Consider the following 19,772-nt stretch of genomic DNA (forward strand, 5'->3'; position numbering starts at 1 on the left):
ACCTTTCAAATCCAGACAGATCATAGCGATAAAATCCTCACGAAGGACATGAGCCATTACACTGAAAAGATGGTCTTACAACTCTTGTAGATGTCATCTTACCTCGTTCCTTGAGCGAAGTTCAAAATTGGAATCGCTGATTAACTCATATATAGCAATGAAATATCCTGAAGTTGTTCCTATCAACATCTGAAGTAATATTTGATTCAAAATTTTTCTCATGTTCCACTCAGTCTCCTTCAGAGGGAAGAATAAGCATAGTCGTACAACGATCACAACTCCACCACTTTCCCAACACGACTGATACATTTCCTTAATTCGCGAACCGCTCTCTCCGACTCAAGCGTTGATTCGCTGAAATTTGAAGACCTGTCAAACCACAAATTAGCAAGAACGCTCTGATTGGTGCGACATCGAAAAATACTACAATCTGATTGGTTTGAGATACACCAAAAAATTGGGCAAACCACATTGCGTTGAGATACACCAAAAAAAAGATGCGCCAATCAGATTGCTTAGAGATACACCAAATTGCGCTGATCATATTACACTACACCACAATACACCAATCTATACGCTAACATATAGTTATTTTTTTTAAAAAATTAACTCAAAAATCATATCTTCACCACGCGCAGTGAAGATACTATTTTTATCTTTCACGTGTGAGGATATTGGTGTGGCCATGGTTACCAACATAATTACCCAATTGCTGTTTCGAAAATGAATAAAAAAAGTTGTCTTCTATGTGGAAATTTCATCAGTATCTATATAATAAACAGAACATTACATGGCTGCTTGGGGATACGAATTTTATCTTCTCGTGCTCAAAGTATCTCTCACGAATGGGCGCAGCGAACGAGTGAGAGATACTTTCAGCACGAGAAGATAAAATTCGTATCCCCAAGCGGCCATGAAATATCCTCTATATATATATAATAATACGTTAAAAGGCCTCGAGCAAACAGTGACGCCGCGCCAGAAGGATCCAAAAGGATTCACAGTCCAAGCCTCGATAAATGGTAGGAGAAGTAGTGTGGCACACGAGGACGGACAACTTCGAGCGAAGGAAGACATATACTCAATAAAAAGTCTAAAAAGTTTAATAAAAGACGTTTCGGTCCGAGACCTTCATCAGTTGTAATACAATGACTTAAAAATTCCTTAAATAGATTTATATAGGGCGTGATGACACATATAAACAAACACAGTAATTACTACGCGAAAAATTATCACTATAAAAAGAAATAAAAGAAAAAAAAATTTGTCGAATCCACTGAAAATGTAAAGGAACCAGCGTTGACTTGAAAGGCGCGCGAGAATTGTACTAAAATTCCCAATTAACGCTGAGACTGGGACCTTTGATGCCCGCCCAATTTGAAAAAATTCTCGCATTAATTATAGTTTATTCTTTTTTTGGAGTGAAATTCTTGGCGCTTATTCAAGCCGAAGGGTGCCAGAGAGAACAGCTGTGCGCTCCAATATGCTTCTTTGGTAATTAGAAGTTTCTCGATGTTACCTGAATTGTTTACTGTTGCCTGCACTTGATCAATGCATTGGAATGAGAAATCGCTTAAATCATGTGGTGTTTTGTTAAAATGTACCGCTACTTCACAGGTCTTTTTCTTAGTGACCATAGCAGACTTGTGGTTGCGAAATCTAACCCTAAAGTCATTTGTTGTGGAACCAATGTATTGTAGTGTATTTCTTGCACGAAGCCAAATAAATTATGTTCTTAGAATCACAGGAAAGTTTCGATCGTATCTTGTAACTTTTGCCTGTTTGAAAACTTAGAAAGGAATTAGATTCAACCAAGAAGTTGGGACAAAGATCGCATCTTGTTCTATTACATTTAAAACATCCCTTGACCTCGGCAACCCCTTCGCTTTCAGTGTTAGGGCCATAACGGGATGGCGCCAACAATTCTTTAAGGTTTTTAGATCTGCGGAAGGATGCTATGATGGAATTTGAAGGAAAAAGCTCTTTTAACTTGAGATTGGATTCCAAAATACCCAGATGTTTTTTAATGATGCGACTTACATCAGGTAAATTTGGATTAAATATGGTCACAAATGGAAATAATTTCCTCTTAGATCTGGCCTGAGTCCTAAGTAGATCACTTCTAGGTATGGTAGAGGCCTTACGAAACTGGTCGTCCACTAATTTGGAAGGGTAACCCTGAGTAACCAGATAACCCTTGTATTCGGTTATTCTCTTGACAAGAAAAGCTTGTTCGGAGCAATTTCTTTGTAACCTCGTCGCCACACTATAAGGGATCGCTTTGAAAACGTGTTTAGGATGAGCACTTGATGGTGGGAGATACAGGTGACTATCAGTTGGCTTAGAGTAAACGTCTGTCCTAATAAAACCCTCGATAAGATGGCACATCTAAGATGGCACAATCTAGCACATGGAGCTCTCGTTCGGAAAAAACTAATTCGAATTTTATAGTGGGGTACAAAGAGTTTATAAATTCAGTAAACTCGTCCATTGCGGAAGGCCTTGTTGCCAGAGATCAAAAACATCATCGCGGTATCGCCACCACAAAGCCGGCTTTATGTGGCCAGAGAACTTAGCCTGGAAATCTATTTCACCCATGGCAAGATCTGCATAACTGCAGGCGTTCTTAGGGCCCATGGCTGTGCCATGAACCTGTAGAAAGAAGTTTTCTCTGAACACCGAATGATTGCTCTTCAAACAAATTTTAACCGCTTCTGAAATGCAATTAGTGGATGGAAGCTTATTTTCTCTGGCATTCAGTGCCCTCTTCACTGCGGTAAGACCGAGTTGATTATCAATGTTAGGAAACATTGAGACAACATCCCATGAAACCAATAGAGTGCCTTCGGGGAAAGGGCCATTCCGATTAAGCTCCTCAATCCTGTTGAGCAGATCGGTGGTGTCTTTAATGAACGATGGTAATTTACGAGCCAATGGTCGCAGGTAAAATTCAGTGAAGGCCGAAAGATTTTCTATTGCCGTACCGCAGCACGACGTGATGAGCCTAAGTGGATTCCCTGCCTTGTGGGTTTTGACATTTTCGAAGACAACCCCTGGTTTAGCTTCCTTGTTAATTATCCAATTAGCTATGTGGTTTGAAATTTACCCTTTTCTGTCACACCAGCTCTCAACTAAAGTAAAAAAAAAATGTCTACATTTGACTTTAGTTGAGAGCTGGTGTGACAAATTGGTAATGCGGCGAGCATTAAAAAATCTCAAAGAATTGTTAGCACCATCTCGTTTTAAAACTGCCAGCGAGAGACAAACCATTCCTCATAACAATGACTGCTTTAAATGCGACAGGAAAAGATGCGACCTCTGTCAGAATTTCTTTGTTGAATCTAAATCATTTCTCAGCTTTCAGAGGGGCAAAAATTACACCATTCACTCTAGACTTTCCTGTGACTCTTAAAAATGTGATTTACTTGGCTTCCTGTAAGAAAGTCTCCTGCAATACGTGGGATCTACTACCACCGACTTTAAAGTGAGATTTCGAAATCACAAATCTACTATGCTCACAAACAAAACAACTTGTGAAGTAGCCGGAAACACTTCAACAAAACCCCACACACCCTGGACGATTTTTCGTTCCAATGCATTGATCAGGTACAGGCCCCTGGTGGCTCTGCAGAGATCGATAGGCTTTTAATCACAAAAGAGGCTTATTGGAGTGCTCAGTTGTTCTCTTTGGCACCCCATGGTTTGAATAAAAGAAAGGAATTTCATTCGAAAAATAGAATTTGCTATAATTAATTTTCCATCTTATATTAGGCGCTGCTAATTGATCGTTCAAAGGCCCTTTTCTTGGATGTTGTCGGCCTTTTAGGTGTGGATTGGACTCAGAGGCCCTGCCAAGGGATCTTATTATGATTAGTATCATTTAAGGGCCCCTCCAGGGATTTTGTTGCTAATTTGCCCTTTCGGGCTCCAAAGGCCTTGTTTTGGGATTTTGTTACGGTTTACAGTTGTAGTAAAAAGTGGGCCTTCCCTTTTTTAATGCTCGCCGCATTGCTTCTTTGCAATTGGTTACGCCACTCATATTAACATATTTAGTATCCTTATCTCTTAGTTTTTAGGGTTTGTTTCTTGTATTTTGTCCATTGCTTTCTTTGTAATTAGGTTTTTTGTTATCTTTTTATTAGCACCACTTCATTAATCGTTATCTGTAATTACGTAATCATTAGCACTTCGATCCTATTTAATGCTCTTTTTTAATTTCAAAAGTTGTAAATAACTGAAGATATATATAAATGTGGGGGTAGAGTAACTATATTTTTTTATATATAGTCTACGTCATAGAAAGTGCGGCGTACGGGGTTTTATTCACGGATTTTTGTGTCAAAAACCCGAACGAGCGAGGTACGAGCGAGTGCCGAGGGCTTTTGACACAAACAACTCGTGAATAAAACCCCGTAAAAAGCACTTTCTATGTCGTGAGCTGTTTATTGCACATAACACGAGAATTTTCATTGAAATAATTTTCTGAACGCAAATTAGAAACAAAAACTCACTAACAATGCAAATTCAGTGGCAATGGAAAATATCGCAGTACATGTACATCAAGGGAATAAAGTGCTGACCGGAAAACTGCACTTACAAAAGTTTTTTTTTAAATCTAAGTACCATATCAATAACTGAGCAATTCGAGCAAAAGCCAAATTTTGCGAGCACTTTTAAATTGAGAATACGAGCATGCGAGCAGTTGCAAAAATTTTGCGAGCACGCGAGCGCCCGTGTAATTCTTTCCAGCACTATTCGATTGGTTATACTTCGACACGTGAAAGAGCTGTACGCCATTCTGATTGGCTGTATAGGCTTTTTTCACGTGTGAAAATAAAGCGTATAGATTTCTACAAGTGTTATTTATGGAATAAAATTCTCGTGTTATGTGCAATAAATATATCGGATCACTCACAGTTTCTGGGAAACCAGTCGATTTTCAATCGTCACGATTTATAAGTCACTCGATAAACGATTTAAAGCGAGACTCGTTTGTTTGTGAATAGAAAATGTGAGTGATCCATATATCTATATCCTTAACTTTTTTATATTCAAAGCAACTAACCTTCATCGTCAGATGAACTTGAAATTTCGTGCAAAAAATCACGGGAATTTGAAGTCGCTATCTTTAGAGTATCTGTTAAGTCCTTTCGTTACGTTTTTACTCGTGCCTTTCGAAGATTGAACGTGATACGAATTCATTAATTAAAGTGAGCGCAGAAAACACATCCTTTCTCGTCATCTCACTCCATGCGCTCTTTAAAGGAGATGCAAAGATGAAAACCGTCGGTTTGAATACAGTTGTTTCGACCCCAGAAAGAACTGTGAGCAGGACAGGTTTGCTGCTGCACGTTGAACAAAATTTGCTCTTCTTGCTCATCAATGCAAGTGTTGGCTAATTTGTGGTGAGTTTACTATTGAAAGTTCAGATTAACGGCAATAAGTCTATCTTTAATATGTCAATTAAAGATGTCAAAACAGGGAGACTCATTTAAATCTCACCTTAACGTCAAATTAAATGTATCTTATTTAAACACCCTCTTTTGTGCCAAAAAAAGACCACTTAAAGGATACTGAATAAATTTACGTTATTAAAGTTAAACATATGTTAAATTAAAGATTCATAAAAGGTTAGAGCTAGCTTTCGGATGTTTCATTTGACAATTAAAGACGATTAAAGCTTTACTCAACCTCTAAGGATGCTTTAGATTTTGCCTAGAGGCACCGAAATAAGAACATTCGTCCTCTGACAGTAGAGCAGTATTGCGGGAGAGATATGAGCAAATCAGTGGACTCGATCCTGCACGGAACTTCACGTTTGCGTTGTTTCGCGATGCCACTGAATTCCAACTTTTAACAGTCGGACAATGAGAGCCAAGTCTTAACACAAAAGGAAAAGATCACGCACCACACAAAGTAGACATTTTCAGGCGTCCATAATTATTTCATAGCCTCAATCGCATGTTTTACATAACGATTTAATTTGTCTTAATGGTGGCGAATGTTTTTCATGTAACACACGTTGAAACTTTTAGTGCGAGAATAGACAGTTTCTAAATGATACAAAGGATAGTGCTGTCCAAACCTACTCGAGTTGATTTTGGAAAAATTTAAATGGCTCTGTCAGTAGTGCTGAGAAGAAAGGCATCCAAGCGAACAACCATAAATCACAGGATATGACACGCACCATAGCTTTAGGCTTTTTTACTGGATTAGTTTCAAACTTGAATGGAGTAAAAAGGGAGCACTAGGGATGCTATTTTTCCTTGATAAATCGCCTTCTGTTTAGTTATAGGCTCCTGTTTTGTCCCCGAGTAAATATAAACGTCTTGAGCCGCCACACCAAGAACCTTTGCATGCTAAGCAATTACTTCTTCCTCGATTTCTTGCCGAGCGTCTGCAAGCATGCTACATATATATATAAAAAAAAAACTCGTAAAACTAAACCTTGGCGCCTTGTGCAATACTTTCCGACTTTAGAAATTAAATTGGGCTTGCACTCTACTCGAAAAATACACTTGTTTCATAACACTCTTAAAAGCTTTCCTCTTATGTCTGTCTACTAACTATGGTCTGCATGATTATATATATAGAACAAGGTGCTTTTACGGTAATTGAAATGGCATGCAATAAACCACGCACATAACCTGTTAATTGTCCTTCTGTTACTGCGCCAAAATCATTGACCGTAATGTTTGTGCTGCGAGACGCCTACTTGAGTTGTTCAGCTGCTACGCGAGCAGAGGGGGTGGGCACGGGGCTTGCCCACCAAGTTTCGGTTCACCGATCGATCGGAGTGGCTCAGCAATTTCAGCGCAAAACTTTTAAGACAGAAACTTTTATCAGAACGAATTGCACTATTCCTGTTTATTTCTTGGTAGCAACTCAAAACAAAGGCTAAATCCGAGAATGTGATCCTACGCAGTTGAATGCTTTGTTTGAATTAAAATGTCATTGAATACTGACAGGTTGGCCAGCAGCAAAATAATCCAAGTTTCGCTTCATCGATCGATCGGAGTGGCTCAACGATTTCAGCGCAAAACTTTTAAGACAGAAGCTTTTACTAGAACGAATTGCACTATTCCTGTTTATTTCTTGGTAGCAACTCAAACAAATGCTAAAACCGAAAATGTGATCTTACGTAGTCGAATGCTTTGTTTGGATTAAAATGTCATTGAATACTGACAGATACACGCGTCATGACTTGAAAACCTGTTTATGAATTCCGAAGCAACAGCGTGATATCCGACAGAAAAGTAAAATGCAAAGTAAGTAAAGTAAATGTCTACCATTCCTCACGCAACGAAATAATTCTAATTCGCCCACATACTCGGTGAATTCATTGTGTCCCGGTAAATGTAAACAAAAGTGATGTAAAACCGACAAGGCACCGCAAACTAAAGCGAAGGAGCTAAAAAAGGAGAAAGGAGATTTAGGCCCCAATCGTCTTGTCTTGCAACCGTTTACAAGTAAATTGACTTGTGCATAAGTGCAATCTATAATATTCCTGTGACCTGTGAGTCACAGCGACACCACTCTTATCATTCATCTTTGCGATAATTCATGTATAAATGCGTTTTTAATAGCCTAAAGAAATTGCAAAGGCCAAAATCCAAGTTCAAGATCGTAATTATTAGCTCGGTTTTATGTCAATATAAAAACATTTGTAATGGCATGGCAAAGGGAAAGAAGAAGGAGTTGGTTTTCTATGTTTGGGAATTTTGCACGACATATGCACTAACCACATAATGATCTTTGAAAAAGAAGTGCTCACCTTGGTTGCCTAGCGGCAAAAATGCGCGCAAACGGAGAGACGAAAAATTTTTTTAACGCTAGCATTTAGGGAGTTCGTATCATGAAAGAGATGACTGGTCATTTGGAACCAACCACAAGCTTCGGTTGCTCCTGTTGGTCGAATGAGGTTTGGATCAGTGAGTTAAAACTACCCGCTGTTCCCTATTTGGAGAACAGAAGTTGTATGAATATTGAGAAGCAAAAAGCAATAATAAGTAAACGCCCTCTAAATATTCCACTTAAAGACCAGGCTAATGCTTCATTGAGTATCAATGGGAGAACATCTTTGGTGTAAATATCAACAGATGTAACCCTGAACACACAGGCTTGCCTGTTGCAAACTGATGCAGGACAAATGAAACAATTGTTTACAATCTACCAGGCTTAAAATTACTCTTTTCACCGAAATTCAGGCAAACTCTTTAGAACATACTGTCACTGGATTGGATACAGATGATCTCTAGCGGATCGTGACATATTAAGCGTTAATTAATTTATGCAACAACTCATGCACGCAGTTAACATGATGATTTTATTTAACTCAGCTCGGTTATATATAGGTTAAATTTACATAGCAACTAAACACAGCATAGCAAAGGAATAAGGAAAAAAAAGTTAGCAATAAAATAGGTAGAGAGTTAGGATCATGCATCCAAATAGCAAAGGCTAATCTAGTGGATCCCTAACAAAAGACATTGGTCAACTGGTTTATCGTTCACTAATTTAACAATTTTTATGATAATCTGCATGCATCGACTTTCAAGTCTCTACCTTCTTTTGCAAGAGGTAGAGAGTCCTTGTATGATCTTCAGACGAGAACTGCTCCGTTTAATTTGGCAAAACCCGCTGATTAAAAAGAATGGCTTCTAGGGAGCCATCCTCGGTAAAAACCACAAAAGTTTTATCTTCTTACATCGTATTAATGATTCATTGAAACTCGTTGAGCTTTGATGACAACTGAAACTAGGGTAATACTCACATTAAGGAATATTGATTGGCTAAATATCTAGGAACAAACGGCAAAATTCAGTGATCTTATTAACTCACTTCATTTAAAGGAAAGCCAAACATGAAAACATGCCTGAAAAGTCTGTTCCCAAAATAACGCCAATTTATCAGTTGCAAGTTGATTGAAGTGAAATTAAATAAATGTAGAAAACATCCAAAAACAGTTAAAATCACTGGTAGAACTTAAACTCTGGTAAAACGCTCATTAAACTCCGTCAATAGGTGGAATGTATCGGGAAGATGTGGAGAGGTTCGCGAAGCAGCCGTTCTTTGTTTGATGCATTTAGCTAAATTTCTGAAGCGTGTGCTTTGAGTAAAAGGAGACGGTGGACAGGGTAGATATGGTGCAATATCTTTTATGACTACACAATTGTTACGATATTGAATTGACTTTTGTACCAGCTCATGCATAGCTAACAAGAAAAATGGGTCACGATTCTGGTTCGCGACACAAAATATCATACTTTTATCTTTTAACAACTTACTACTGAGTATTTCAGTCAAAAGCTCTGCAGCGAGAACGATAGAAGTAGGAAAGAAAAGGAAACAGCGCAAAAGAGAATATGCAAGACAACAAAATCCTAATGTGATGAATTAACTAAGAAATACTCCGTTTGGATGCGCAGCATTAACTGATTAAGAAGAAGGCGTGGAAAACAAAGGGAGGGCGTTAAGTGGCAGAGTGAACAGGAAAGAACACTCGTAATTTTCTAAAGAAGAGAGTTATTCGCCGAAACTTTTTCGTGGTGAAAACCCTGACGGTCTTTTCCTACATTAACCTGTATTCTTAATTCATAGGGTTCATCGCAACAGAAACAAATTATGAAGTCCCCAATGAAAAGATGCTACAGCCTCTCTCATATAAACAAACTTATTTCAAGGTTCATTGGCCATGTCGCTTTTTCACAAGTTCATGGATCATAGTGGTGAATGTATCAAAGAATCTGTTCTCTCAAACAGGACACACTCTTTAAAAAAAAATTAAACTTTCTACTTCATTTTTAGGATCCTCGCGACCAGAAAGGAGGAGAATTTCATTAAAAATGTTGAAAAATTAACCAACACTTAAAATTTTGCGGGATTGCTACTGAAGCGCGTCAAACGTTAAAAGAGCTCCCGCTACTTGAGGTAAGTATCCCTAGGGGGAAATTCTTTTGCTCAGACGAGAGGATAACTTAGTTATTGCTGTTATACTCATCCACATAAATGCAAGAATGTCGCTATATCACTTGCCAAGGTTCTCAAATGTACCGTTATGGCCTTCAGCTGCGTGATTATAATCAAGAATCCTCTGCGATGCAATGATATTAGGAAAAATCCTTAATTTCACGCCCTCTTAATGTAAGTTGTTTTGATATAACAAAAGGTTGAGTGTGTCTTGCTTTCTCTCGATATTTTCCGATTAAGCAAACATCTATGAAACTACATCCGTTGAAGTATGCAGATAATCACACAAAATAGAGACAGACAAAAGACAAGATTCGCGAGAATTCTTTTTACCGAAAAAATCAAGAAATGACCCAAGGTCGTCACGCAACTTTGACAATCGGCTAACAATAGTATTGGATGTTGGTGGAGTAAGATGTAATTAGACGGAAAGAGTAAAGAAAATTTGTCATCATTTAAAGCTTTAAATGGGTAGATTTGCATTTGCTAACACGAAAGTCTTTTTCTGCACTTAAATTGTCTGAAGCATCAACAGCTTCTTTGTATCAATATAGGCCCGAAGTAAACATAGCTTCAAGACTTCATGCAGTTAAGCGGAGATATTCATTGTTAAAGGATATGTAAATAATTACATCATGACAAGGAACCCTCTTTTAATTCTATTTTTTCCCCCATACTTTCATCCATACTTTCATCAAAACGTTCATAACTAAATAAACGAGTTAGTACGCAGAGAAGGGAGTAAACATCGACGTTACCTCAATACAAAATGTTACGAATATTCCGACAAACAAACTGCTAACTTGAAGCTTCAGTGAGCTAATGGTATTTGGTGACCAAAGTCAGGCGTCCTTGACCCGCTATTGTCCCGCTTTTATGTCCATTTATTCAATTTTGCATAAATCAAGGCGCACGCCTTTACTCGTCACAACTTCACTGCAGCTCAACCAGTGCGGATTTCAACGCACTAATCACGCAGAGACGTTTTAAGTTCCCGATCTGCCAAACCAAGGTTAGTAAGCTCACTTAGTAACAGCTTACCCTACTTGATCGCCCTTTTATAAAATTAAAGTGGGCTCTCACTTTTAAATCCGAAACTGAGCTATAAATTGTGCTAAAGTATTGCGTCCCATCGAAATTAAGCTGGGCTGAGTGCGCGTGATACAATCCTCGGTTCTTTCACCCTTTCACATGACGATTTGAACATTTGTGACAGAGTAGTACTCGTTGGTGGAGATCTTTTAGTAAGAATTCTGGAAGTATTGAGTTCCATCTATCGACTTTACGGATGTTGTAGTTAAAAGCCCCTTTAGTAATCAAGAATTGACTACGTAGGTAGAAAACACATTTGGGGAGTAATTAAAAATTTCCATGTTCTAAGCGAACAACTTTCCCTGGTGGGGGGGAGGAGGGCTAATTTCCATTCTGATTTATTGATAACGCCCTTAAAGAGAAAGGTTTCATCGTTCTATGCATGAATGTGCATTCTGTTGTTTTCTCCTTGAACAATCTCGTTCGTGCAGAAAACTTGGCCTTTAAAATTCTGCGGTCAATAGGAATGCTTTTCATGTACGTACACGTATGCTTCAGTGGCCAAACAAACATTCTGCAGTTAGGCAAGCAAGATGAAAAAGGCAGAAAGCTCTAATAAAATCTATACTGAAAATAAATCTTTTCACTGAAATGATTGGCTTGAGGTAATGTCTGCTACCATCATAGCTATAGGTGGTGTATTCAGAGTTCATGAAGGAGGAGTTACATTAGCCATTCATGATAATCGCCACAACTGAACCGAAAAGCCGTCTTTATGCACGCGCTTGCTGTTGCAAAATAAAATTCATTTACTGGTCAATTTTCCTCTTTGCTACTAAATTAACAACGGGTGATACCCCCTGATAACGCATCAAACAGAAGTGTGCTGATATTGAAAGAAAAACTTACAAGTTAGTCATTCATTCCTGGGAATTGAAGGGTTAGGTGGTTACCAGGCTCGAAGGTTTCTACTAGTGTGTGCTATCAGGCTGTGTGGCTAAACTGCCTTCTCACTTAGAATTTATTTCTTTGATTTGAGGAAATTCCAGCTTTAATTTTAGTGTAAGCGTTGTTATCTTCTATGAGACAATTCCAAAACCTCTCAGTCCGATATTGTATGTGCTCTACAGACCATGAAGTACTGTTTGATTTGGGGCTGTATCGTGGCTGTACTTCTGGAGCCTTCCATGTCTGACGTATACCTCCATGTACCACATGGATCCAACAATCGATTGAATGGTAACCAAGCCAATGTCAGGAACGCAAATAGGTTGTTTGATTCTCAGGTAAGACAATCTTACTGATGATGAACTGTTTGTTATCCTTATACTTATTGTGCCTATGGGCGGTTATAGACAATCCCGCCTCCTTCGATTTGTTTCAAGACTTTCAAATCCTCCCCGCTCTCTTCTTGGAATATTTGAAAAGGGAAACCCAGTCAGTAATAAGATTACAGAGAAGAGGAGATAACTTTCTCAGAACCTAGCCGGAGGGATCCAGAATCGTACCAGCCTTGCAGAAACGATATCGTTAAAAACTTTCCATCCGTAGTTTTGAAATACATTCGTAATAAGAGTGCTTTTGGGGGAAAAAGTGTTTTTAATTCTAAAATTCGAAGAGGTTACCTCCGGTATAAATCAAGCTTCTTCGAGATTTGCCCTCATTATTGACTCTACATACACGCCAAAAATCCCCATCCATTTGTTTTTTCCGTACAGTTTATCGGCTGAAGAGTACTTGTCTCTATAATGTTTTCTTCATGTTGACACCAGTCATTCTATTTTCTTGTTAGATTTTTGCGTTTATTACGTGACTCAAGGAGTTCACTGTGTTAGTAGAGTTACAACGTTTTGAAGGTAATGAAGCATTTTTGATTATTTCAGAAAATTTTACCTTTGATTTTTTTCCTTTAGAATAACGGCAAAGCTGGCTACAATGTTGGAGACAAACAGCATAATAACCCTGGAGAAAACATTCCTGAAATCCGACAACAGCCAAATGTAATAACTACTATGTTATATAAGTAAATTAATGCATATTATTATTACAATTACAATGTACGAAGTAAGTTTCTGACTAGATTAGAACAAAACTGACCGGCGGACTGAAAGACTGATCTGACTGTTGATGTGACTGACTCAGTGACTGACTGTCAGATTGTTGGAATGGCTTATTGTATTACTCACATAGTATTGGCATTATGTGAATGACGTACAAATTTGACTAACTCACTGGCCTGTAACATGGAACCAAGACTGATCATTATTTTATTATATCAGGAATTCTACATGAGTGGATGCTCAGACAAAGCGAAAACTGAAATAGAAGTTATGTGGACCAATCAACATGGAACTGGCCCAGAGACTGATGATATGGTGGAATCACAAATTATCCTGCAGTTCATGTGCCAGCCATATCCTCGAGAAAAGATGGTCAGCTCTAATGTAAACTTAGAGTATGAGTTTCATACCATCCGTAACGGACAGTCATCAACCGGCCAAGTGGCTTTTAAAGACGGAGCAAGTGAGGCTCATTACATCAATAGGGGTTTGGGGCTTCACGAGCCTGCACAATATTATCAGGCATATCATCGCAGAAAAAGAAACTCAGGTGAGAACTGCCAGAACCCAGGTGAACTACATTGATCTAAGTGCACCTAAAACCCCAAAACATACAGCTAAGCCGGTAACGGCCCTGAAACATGACTTGCACATATTGAGCGCGTATTTTCAGCGCAAGGCGCTAAGTGTGTCCTCAGAGATGTCGCCCTAGGAAATTCTATTTTATGAGAGGCTTGGAATTATTGATTATGTCTACGCTTTTTTTTTTTTTTTGATGAAGTCTGGATATATATAACGTGTGCTTTTACTGCGAGGAACAGGTTATTTTATCGAGAATGGTGAGGCATTATAGTAAGTTTCAATTTCAAGTATCGCTATGACCTTTAACTTTGATAGAATTGAAAACGTTATAGAATAGTTTGAAGAGCTTTCGGCATTTTAGGGGCCAACTATTCAGTTCTAAAGCAAGATAAATTCACTGCGCCGTATAGGGAGGCGAAAATGAGGTTAAAAAAGTAAGGTTTCTGGCTTCAAATGAAGCTTTCCGAAATTACTTGAAAAACAATTTTTGTTTTTATACTATTTGTGTCCTGAAGATTTTACATTGATTCAAACAGATTAACACATTTCTATTGATTTCCGATTGAAGCCAAGCAAATTTATGGTTAAGAATAAGATTCCTCTAGGCTAATTAGTGCTTACCGGTAACACCCAAGGACTACTATTTCTTGTTCCTCTGGCAGGTTTGTACACTGATGACCAAAAACTTAGGGCGGACAAGGCTATTCATACGCGACAGAATCCCGGAGGGACAAGAAGGGGCTTGGAAGTCCCTGAGGAACGCGATTATTATCCATATTGGGGCCCTACTCCGTGGAAGGACATTGCAATCATGGTCAGCGATAAAAAGACTGAGAAACTGATGAAAGACTACGTTAATGACAAACACTATGGATTCAAGTGTAAGTCTAGAGTTTTTTCTCTTGTCACTACAATAATGTTACTACTTTCATTGTCCACTTGTTTCATATCTGTGATGTGATCATTTGGAAAATTGTAAAAAAAAAAATGAAAAAGAATTGACAAGTTTTGGGAAACATGCCGTATTCAATTAGTGGGAAACGAACCAGTTTAGTAAAAGCATTTACCGGACCCTTATTTCATTTTTCGGTTAAAAAAGGAAGGGAGCTTATTCGAGGAGGTAACTTATTAATACATTATTAAACTGTACTGATTCAGTTGTAGTGGCAATCGAAACAGGCTTTCTTTGATTCCCTATTATACAGGAGAAAGTGAAAGAAAGCGCTTAGTTGAAATATTGGGCTAGTGGAAGGGCAATTGATAGAGCTTGGGCGACAATTCGAGGAAATAAAGTATTCTGTTTGTTGTTCAGAAATTCTCAATTTACAAAGTTTGCATCGCTTCGAATAAGTAATTCTTTTATTGCCCATAGATAAACACAAAACCTTCCTTTATAGTAAAATTCAGTACACTTAGCATCGTGGTAACCGCATAGGGATTGCGAACATAATGACTAAACAACTAAGAACTGGTTTTTCGTGAAATTGTGTTTCTTAGACATGTGTATTATGGAGACTAGCAAGCATGGTAACCCAAGGTGCCCACCAGACAACCTTAACAAGCCTTCTGTTAGGTGTGTGGGCCCGTACATCACGGAAGAAGATTGTAAAAAAAACCACGGCCGCTGGACTAGATTTATCACGAACTACCTGGAGAAAACTGGGGGAGTACTAAGCACCTGCCACGGTGAAGGCAATGAGAAACTATCTAGAGGTGTACCCTATGAAGCACACAAGATTTCACAAGGATCTGATAATCCTAACCAGTTTGTCCTCCTTCACGAGCCCCCCGAAGTGATTTACGCCCCATCCACGGTCGTTAATCATAACGGAATTAGCTCAAATGGCAAGTTTTCGTCCTACAAATGGAAAGTTCCTTGTTTCCCAACCAACATTACTCAACGTTGTGTGCTGCGAATAAGGTGAGACGTTGTAAAGCAAGGAAAGATGAGACCATCTATAACTCATTCAGCAGACAGGGAATTAAGTAAGATGGGATTCCATTTATTCTTAGTTATTTCAGCTGTAGTTGTTACGTTTATAATCGTGTTTTTAATATCTGCAGGTACAACATTACCTCCGATGACGTACCTCGCGAGTTTAATGCCACAAACAATGGACAGTAAGTATAAGACAGAACTGAGATCTGCTCCGTGTTTTAGCTGAGACTAGGCAGAACTTTTCACTACTCCAAACTGACAATTCATGCGTACAAATGCAAGTCTATATGTTGACTCGAATAAAATGAAGTTTACCACTTAGTGTGTTCTGCATAAAGGGAACTATTAAAATTTTCATCGGAAATAACCAAACCCTACTCAATAGAATTCAAACTTCAAGATGATAACCAGAAGAATAAAAATAAATTTCTTGCTTTGACATGAAATTTCATCGTCATAATGTTTTTTACAGAGTCAAGAATAACCCCAAGACTAAAGCTGTTGACGGAAAAACGGATCTTCAACTCGCTTTGAACACTGCACAAGTTGGCCGAACATTCCAGGACAGAAGTCATGTTTTCATTCTTAAAGCCAGAAATAAAATGGAAAAGGAACATCAACATCGCAACATATTTTACATTTTCGGAATGGGAAAGAGGGGAAACATTGTTCAAGCCTATCCAGCCATGGAGTATCGTTTCTACCCCGAACGAAAGACAGTGACAACAGAAGATGTGGTGTGCTTTGTGTGGTCTGGTAGGAAGAAAGCCTGTCTTTTCCGTACAGAATTACATTTTGATTTGGTGCGACAAATTTGAGGAAAATTGCTGTAACGCTAATTGATTTTATCATAGGATTAGGTTCTACAATCTCTGAATTTTCTTAATGACAGTTACCATTTTCGACATGTAATATAAATTTCTTTTGACCTACCTCCACGATCGCAGCTCAGTTTATCAACAGCATTCCTTCATTTTTCATAGGTTCAAACAACAATCCTGGTGGAAACGCTGGTAATGGACAGGCAGGTAAGAATCTCATTCTTCGAAAATAAAGGAACAGTAGTCCCCAACGCTGAAAATTTATGGGAATTTTTTGAAGTTACAAGTTCAGATGATGCCACAATACCGTGGCGTTGAGCCGCGTAACAGAAAACGCGAACTTGATGATAATACAAAGAACTGGAGAGAAAAATCCAGTAATTTCTGAAACAAGGAAGCATACGAACAACCGTGTTGAGCACCGATGCAAACGTGTTCTGAGATGCTATAAGATGACCAGTTTTCGAGTTTTCAAGGCCGAAGGCCCTTGGGCATGAGTTCCTCATAGCCCTAGCACTCTTCGTCATTACACATGCGCGAACTTCCTTGTACCTCGTCGGTAATAGCGAAAAATTCCATATGTGAATAACTTGAATTTTTTGTTGTCATCTAAGTATAGGGAGTGTTTTTTGTTATGACGTACTCAAACGTTTCGGTGAGCATTAAAAGAAGTAAAAAAGCAGAAACTATATGGTTATCGTTAGGATGATGACATCGAGTAATAAAATCTGTTAGGAAACGGAAACCAACAGAAATATGGTGACCCCTCCGGGAAGACACGCTCTAACCAATCATTACTGACAACTGTACTTCTTGCTGTGTTCCTGATACCAAGATTTTCCGTTGTTAAACTATGGAACCATACAACTTTTAAAATTGAGGCAGTCAGATAAGACAACGGATCAGAATTGCGCCATTAGGGATTCTTAGTGATTCGCGGTGTCAAAAACTAGTAGAAAAACCCAACTGCAACACCGCTGAAAACTGCTGAATACGAGATTGAAAAGGTTTCATTTATATTTCAGGTTCAGATCGCACAAACGTGTGTTGGGTAAAAGAAGGATGCAGTTCTCTCAAACCAGCAGCATGTTCCAGCTTGCCTCTTGAAGCAGTTGAGCAGGTTGTCGACTTTGGTGATCCCGAAAAGTTGAATCTTCACCTCAATAAAGGATGTTACACGGGAGCTAGTGCACTCCAGAATCAACTGAACAATGCCCCAGCTTCGTGCAATGCGCCATGCTTCCGCATCAAGAAACCTGGAAAGTACTGCTACATGGGCACGCGCAATAACAACTTCTCCAACCGGCGCCATATCGGAGTTATCGAAGTTGTCAGTCCCAAAAAATCTACATGATTTACCTTTCCATTTGAGCTGCGATTTATCCTTGTGAAATGCGCATTTTGTATTGCAATATGAACAGCTTGCTCTTAAAAGTAATTGATGTGTGCAAATTCCAAACGTTTGAGAGGTCGACTACAATAATATGACCAGAGGATGTTTATGGTTGCGTCATGTTCTTAGTGTATTCAGTGTGCGTCGTATGACTTTTTTTCTTGAGTAAAATAAATTAAAAAAGGTAAACTTGAAGATAAAATCTTTGCTTTGGGCCAGATAAACACTGGAGCTGATACAAAGGCGTCACGCATATCGGCATGCTGTTGATGCAAAGGTGCCAATGACAGTTTCCCTAGTGTGTTACATTTCTGAAATCTTACAGTATAAAGCAAATCTAGTCTAGGGTATCAAAACTCCAGGGGTATACAATTTCAAACTCTCTAAGAAGATGCAAGTTACATTATTCCGAAGCAGTAGATAACAGATTTTCTCGTTGCAGCACACCAACACCACATAAGAGTTTCGCCAGGTCTCATTTCTTTCCCGTTTCCTGTTTTTCCCATTCTTTTAACGTAAACATGGTATCGATATTTCCTATTGGACATCTCTATCTGCACTACTTGTAGGAAAGCTGTCGTTTTCAATTATCTTACATATGCACACAAAATGAGATCGAATAGATCATCAAAAATTGGGTGTCCAACGAACTTTTTCGTCTCAATTTCCTCTTTAAATCAGTGGAAACCTTGTTTCTAGATTCCTTGTTTCCACCCATACTTTGTGGTACATTTTAAATTTTAGGACGAAAATTGGAGATAATTACATGCAGTGTTCGTCAGGAACGTTTAAGAGAACATACTATGACTGAAATCTCTGTCTTATGGTACATTAAACTGGGCGGGGCAGTTCCCTTAGAAATTTCAATGATTCGAAGGCTAAGCTTGGAACAATTTGAGAGAACTGTTCAGTACTGCGATACAAAATAATCAATGAATTTGTAAGCCGACCTTATGGTCAGGTAACGAGGTATCGTAATTGTGAAAAACTTCTTTGGTTGTAGTTTCGGTTTGAAAACTTTTCCTCGAAAGTATGACTACTATGCAGCATTCGAAAAGCTCACTTGACAGTTTGATAAGGAGGCTCAAGAAGAGCTACCTCTATAGACATTTAAATCTTTTCTGTTTCAACTGAAGTTGGGTAGCTTCACCCTCGTATAAGCATTGCACGAGAGCTTTAATCACTTTTTTGTGGTGATCATCGGGTTTTCTGGAGTTTTCAGCCAGCACCTCAGGCCACGCATCCACATGCATGCAAGAATGTCAATACATTATTTGCCAAGGTTCTTAAATGTACCGTTTATGGCTTTCAGCTTTATGATTATAATCAAGAATCTTCTGTGATGCAATGACTCGCCGGGTGCGGAGGTTAGAAAAAATCCTTAATTTCACGCCCTCTTAATGCAAGTTATTTTGATATAAACAAAAAGGTGCTTATGTGTTCCTTTCTCTTGATATTTCCCGACTAAGCAAACATCTATGAAACTACACCGGTTGACTTCTGCAGATAAACCACACAAAAAAGGTGAGAGACAGACAAAAGATTCGTCAGATTTTCTTTTACTAGGAAAAACCAAGAAATGACCCAAGGTCGTCACGCAACTTTGACAATCGGCTAATAATAGTATTGGGTGTTGGTAGATTAAGATGTAATTAGACGCAAAGAGCAAACTAAAGAAAATTTGTCATCATTAAAAGCTTTAAATGGGTAGATTTGCATTTGCTAACACGAAAGTCTCTTTCTGCAATTAGATTGTCTGAAGCATCAACAGCTTCTTTGTATCATATCAATATAGGCCCGAATTGAACACAGCTTCAAGACTTCATGCAGTAAAGCGGAGATATTCATTGTTAAAGGATATGTAAATAATTATATCATGACAAGGAACCCTCTTTTATTTCTATTTTTTTCCATACTTCCATCCTCAAGAAAACTTTCATGACTAAATATATGAGTCAGTACGCAGAGAAGCCAAT

General features: G+C 38.5%; 1 protein-coding gene across 1 annotated transcript; it reads left to right on the top strand.

Annotated features, from left to right (window-relative positions):
* The first annotated feature begins 10,857 nt into the window (after positions 1-10,857).
* Positions 10,858-17,985, top strand: LOC111320543 (protein DD3-3). Its single transcript, XM_088752045.1, has 10 exons — positions 10,858-10,981; positions 12,132-12,287; positions 12,915-13,001; positions 13,281-13,611; positions 14,306-14,524; positions 15,141-15,564; positions 15,708-15,764; positions 16,055-16,338; positions 16,566-16,610; positions 17,429-17,985. The coding sequence occupies exons 2-10, from the start codon at positions 12,135-12,137 to the stop codon at positions 17,755-17,757; spliced, it is 1,929 nt and encodes a 642-aa protein (XP_088608171.1). The 5' UTR covers positions 10,858-10,981; positions 12,132-12,134; the 3' UTR covers positions 17,758-17,985.
* The last annotated feature ends 1,787 nt before the right edge of the window (positions 17,986-19,772 follow it).

The sequence above is a fragment of the Stylophora pistillata genome, chromosome 1 (assembly GCF_964205215.1).
Source record: "Stylophora pistillata chromosome 1, jaStyPist1.2, whole genome shotgun sequence".
Classification (NCBI taxonomy): domain Eukaryota; kingdom Metazoa; phylum Cnidaria; class Anthozoa; order Scleractinia; family Pocilloporidae; genus Stylophora; species Stylophora pistillata.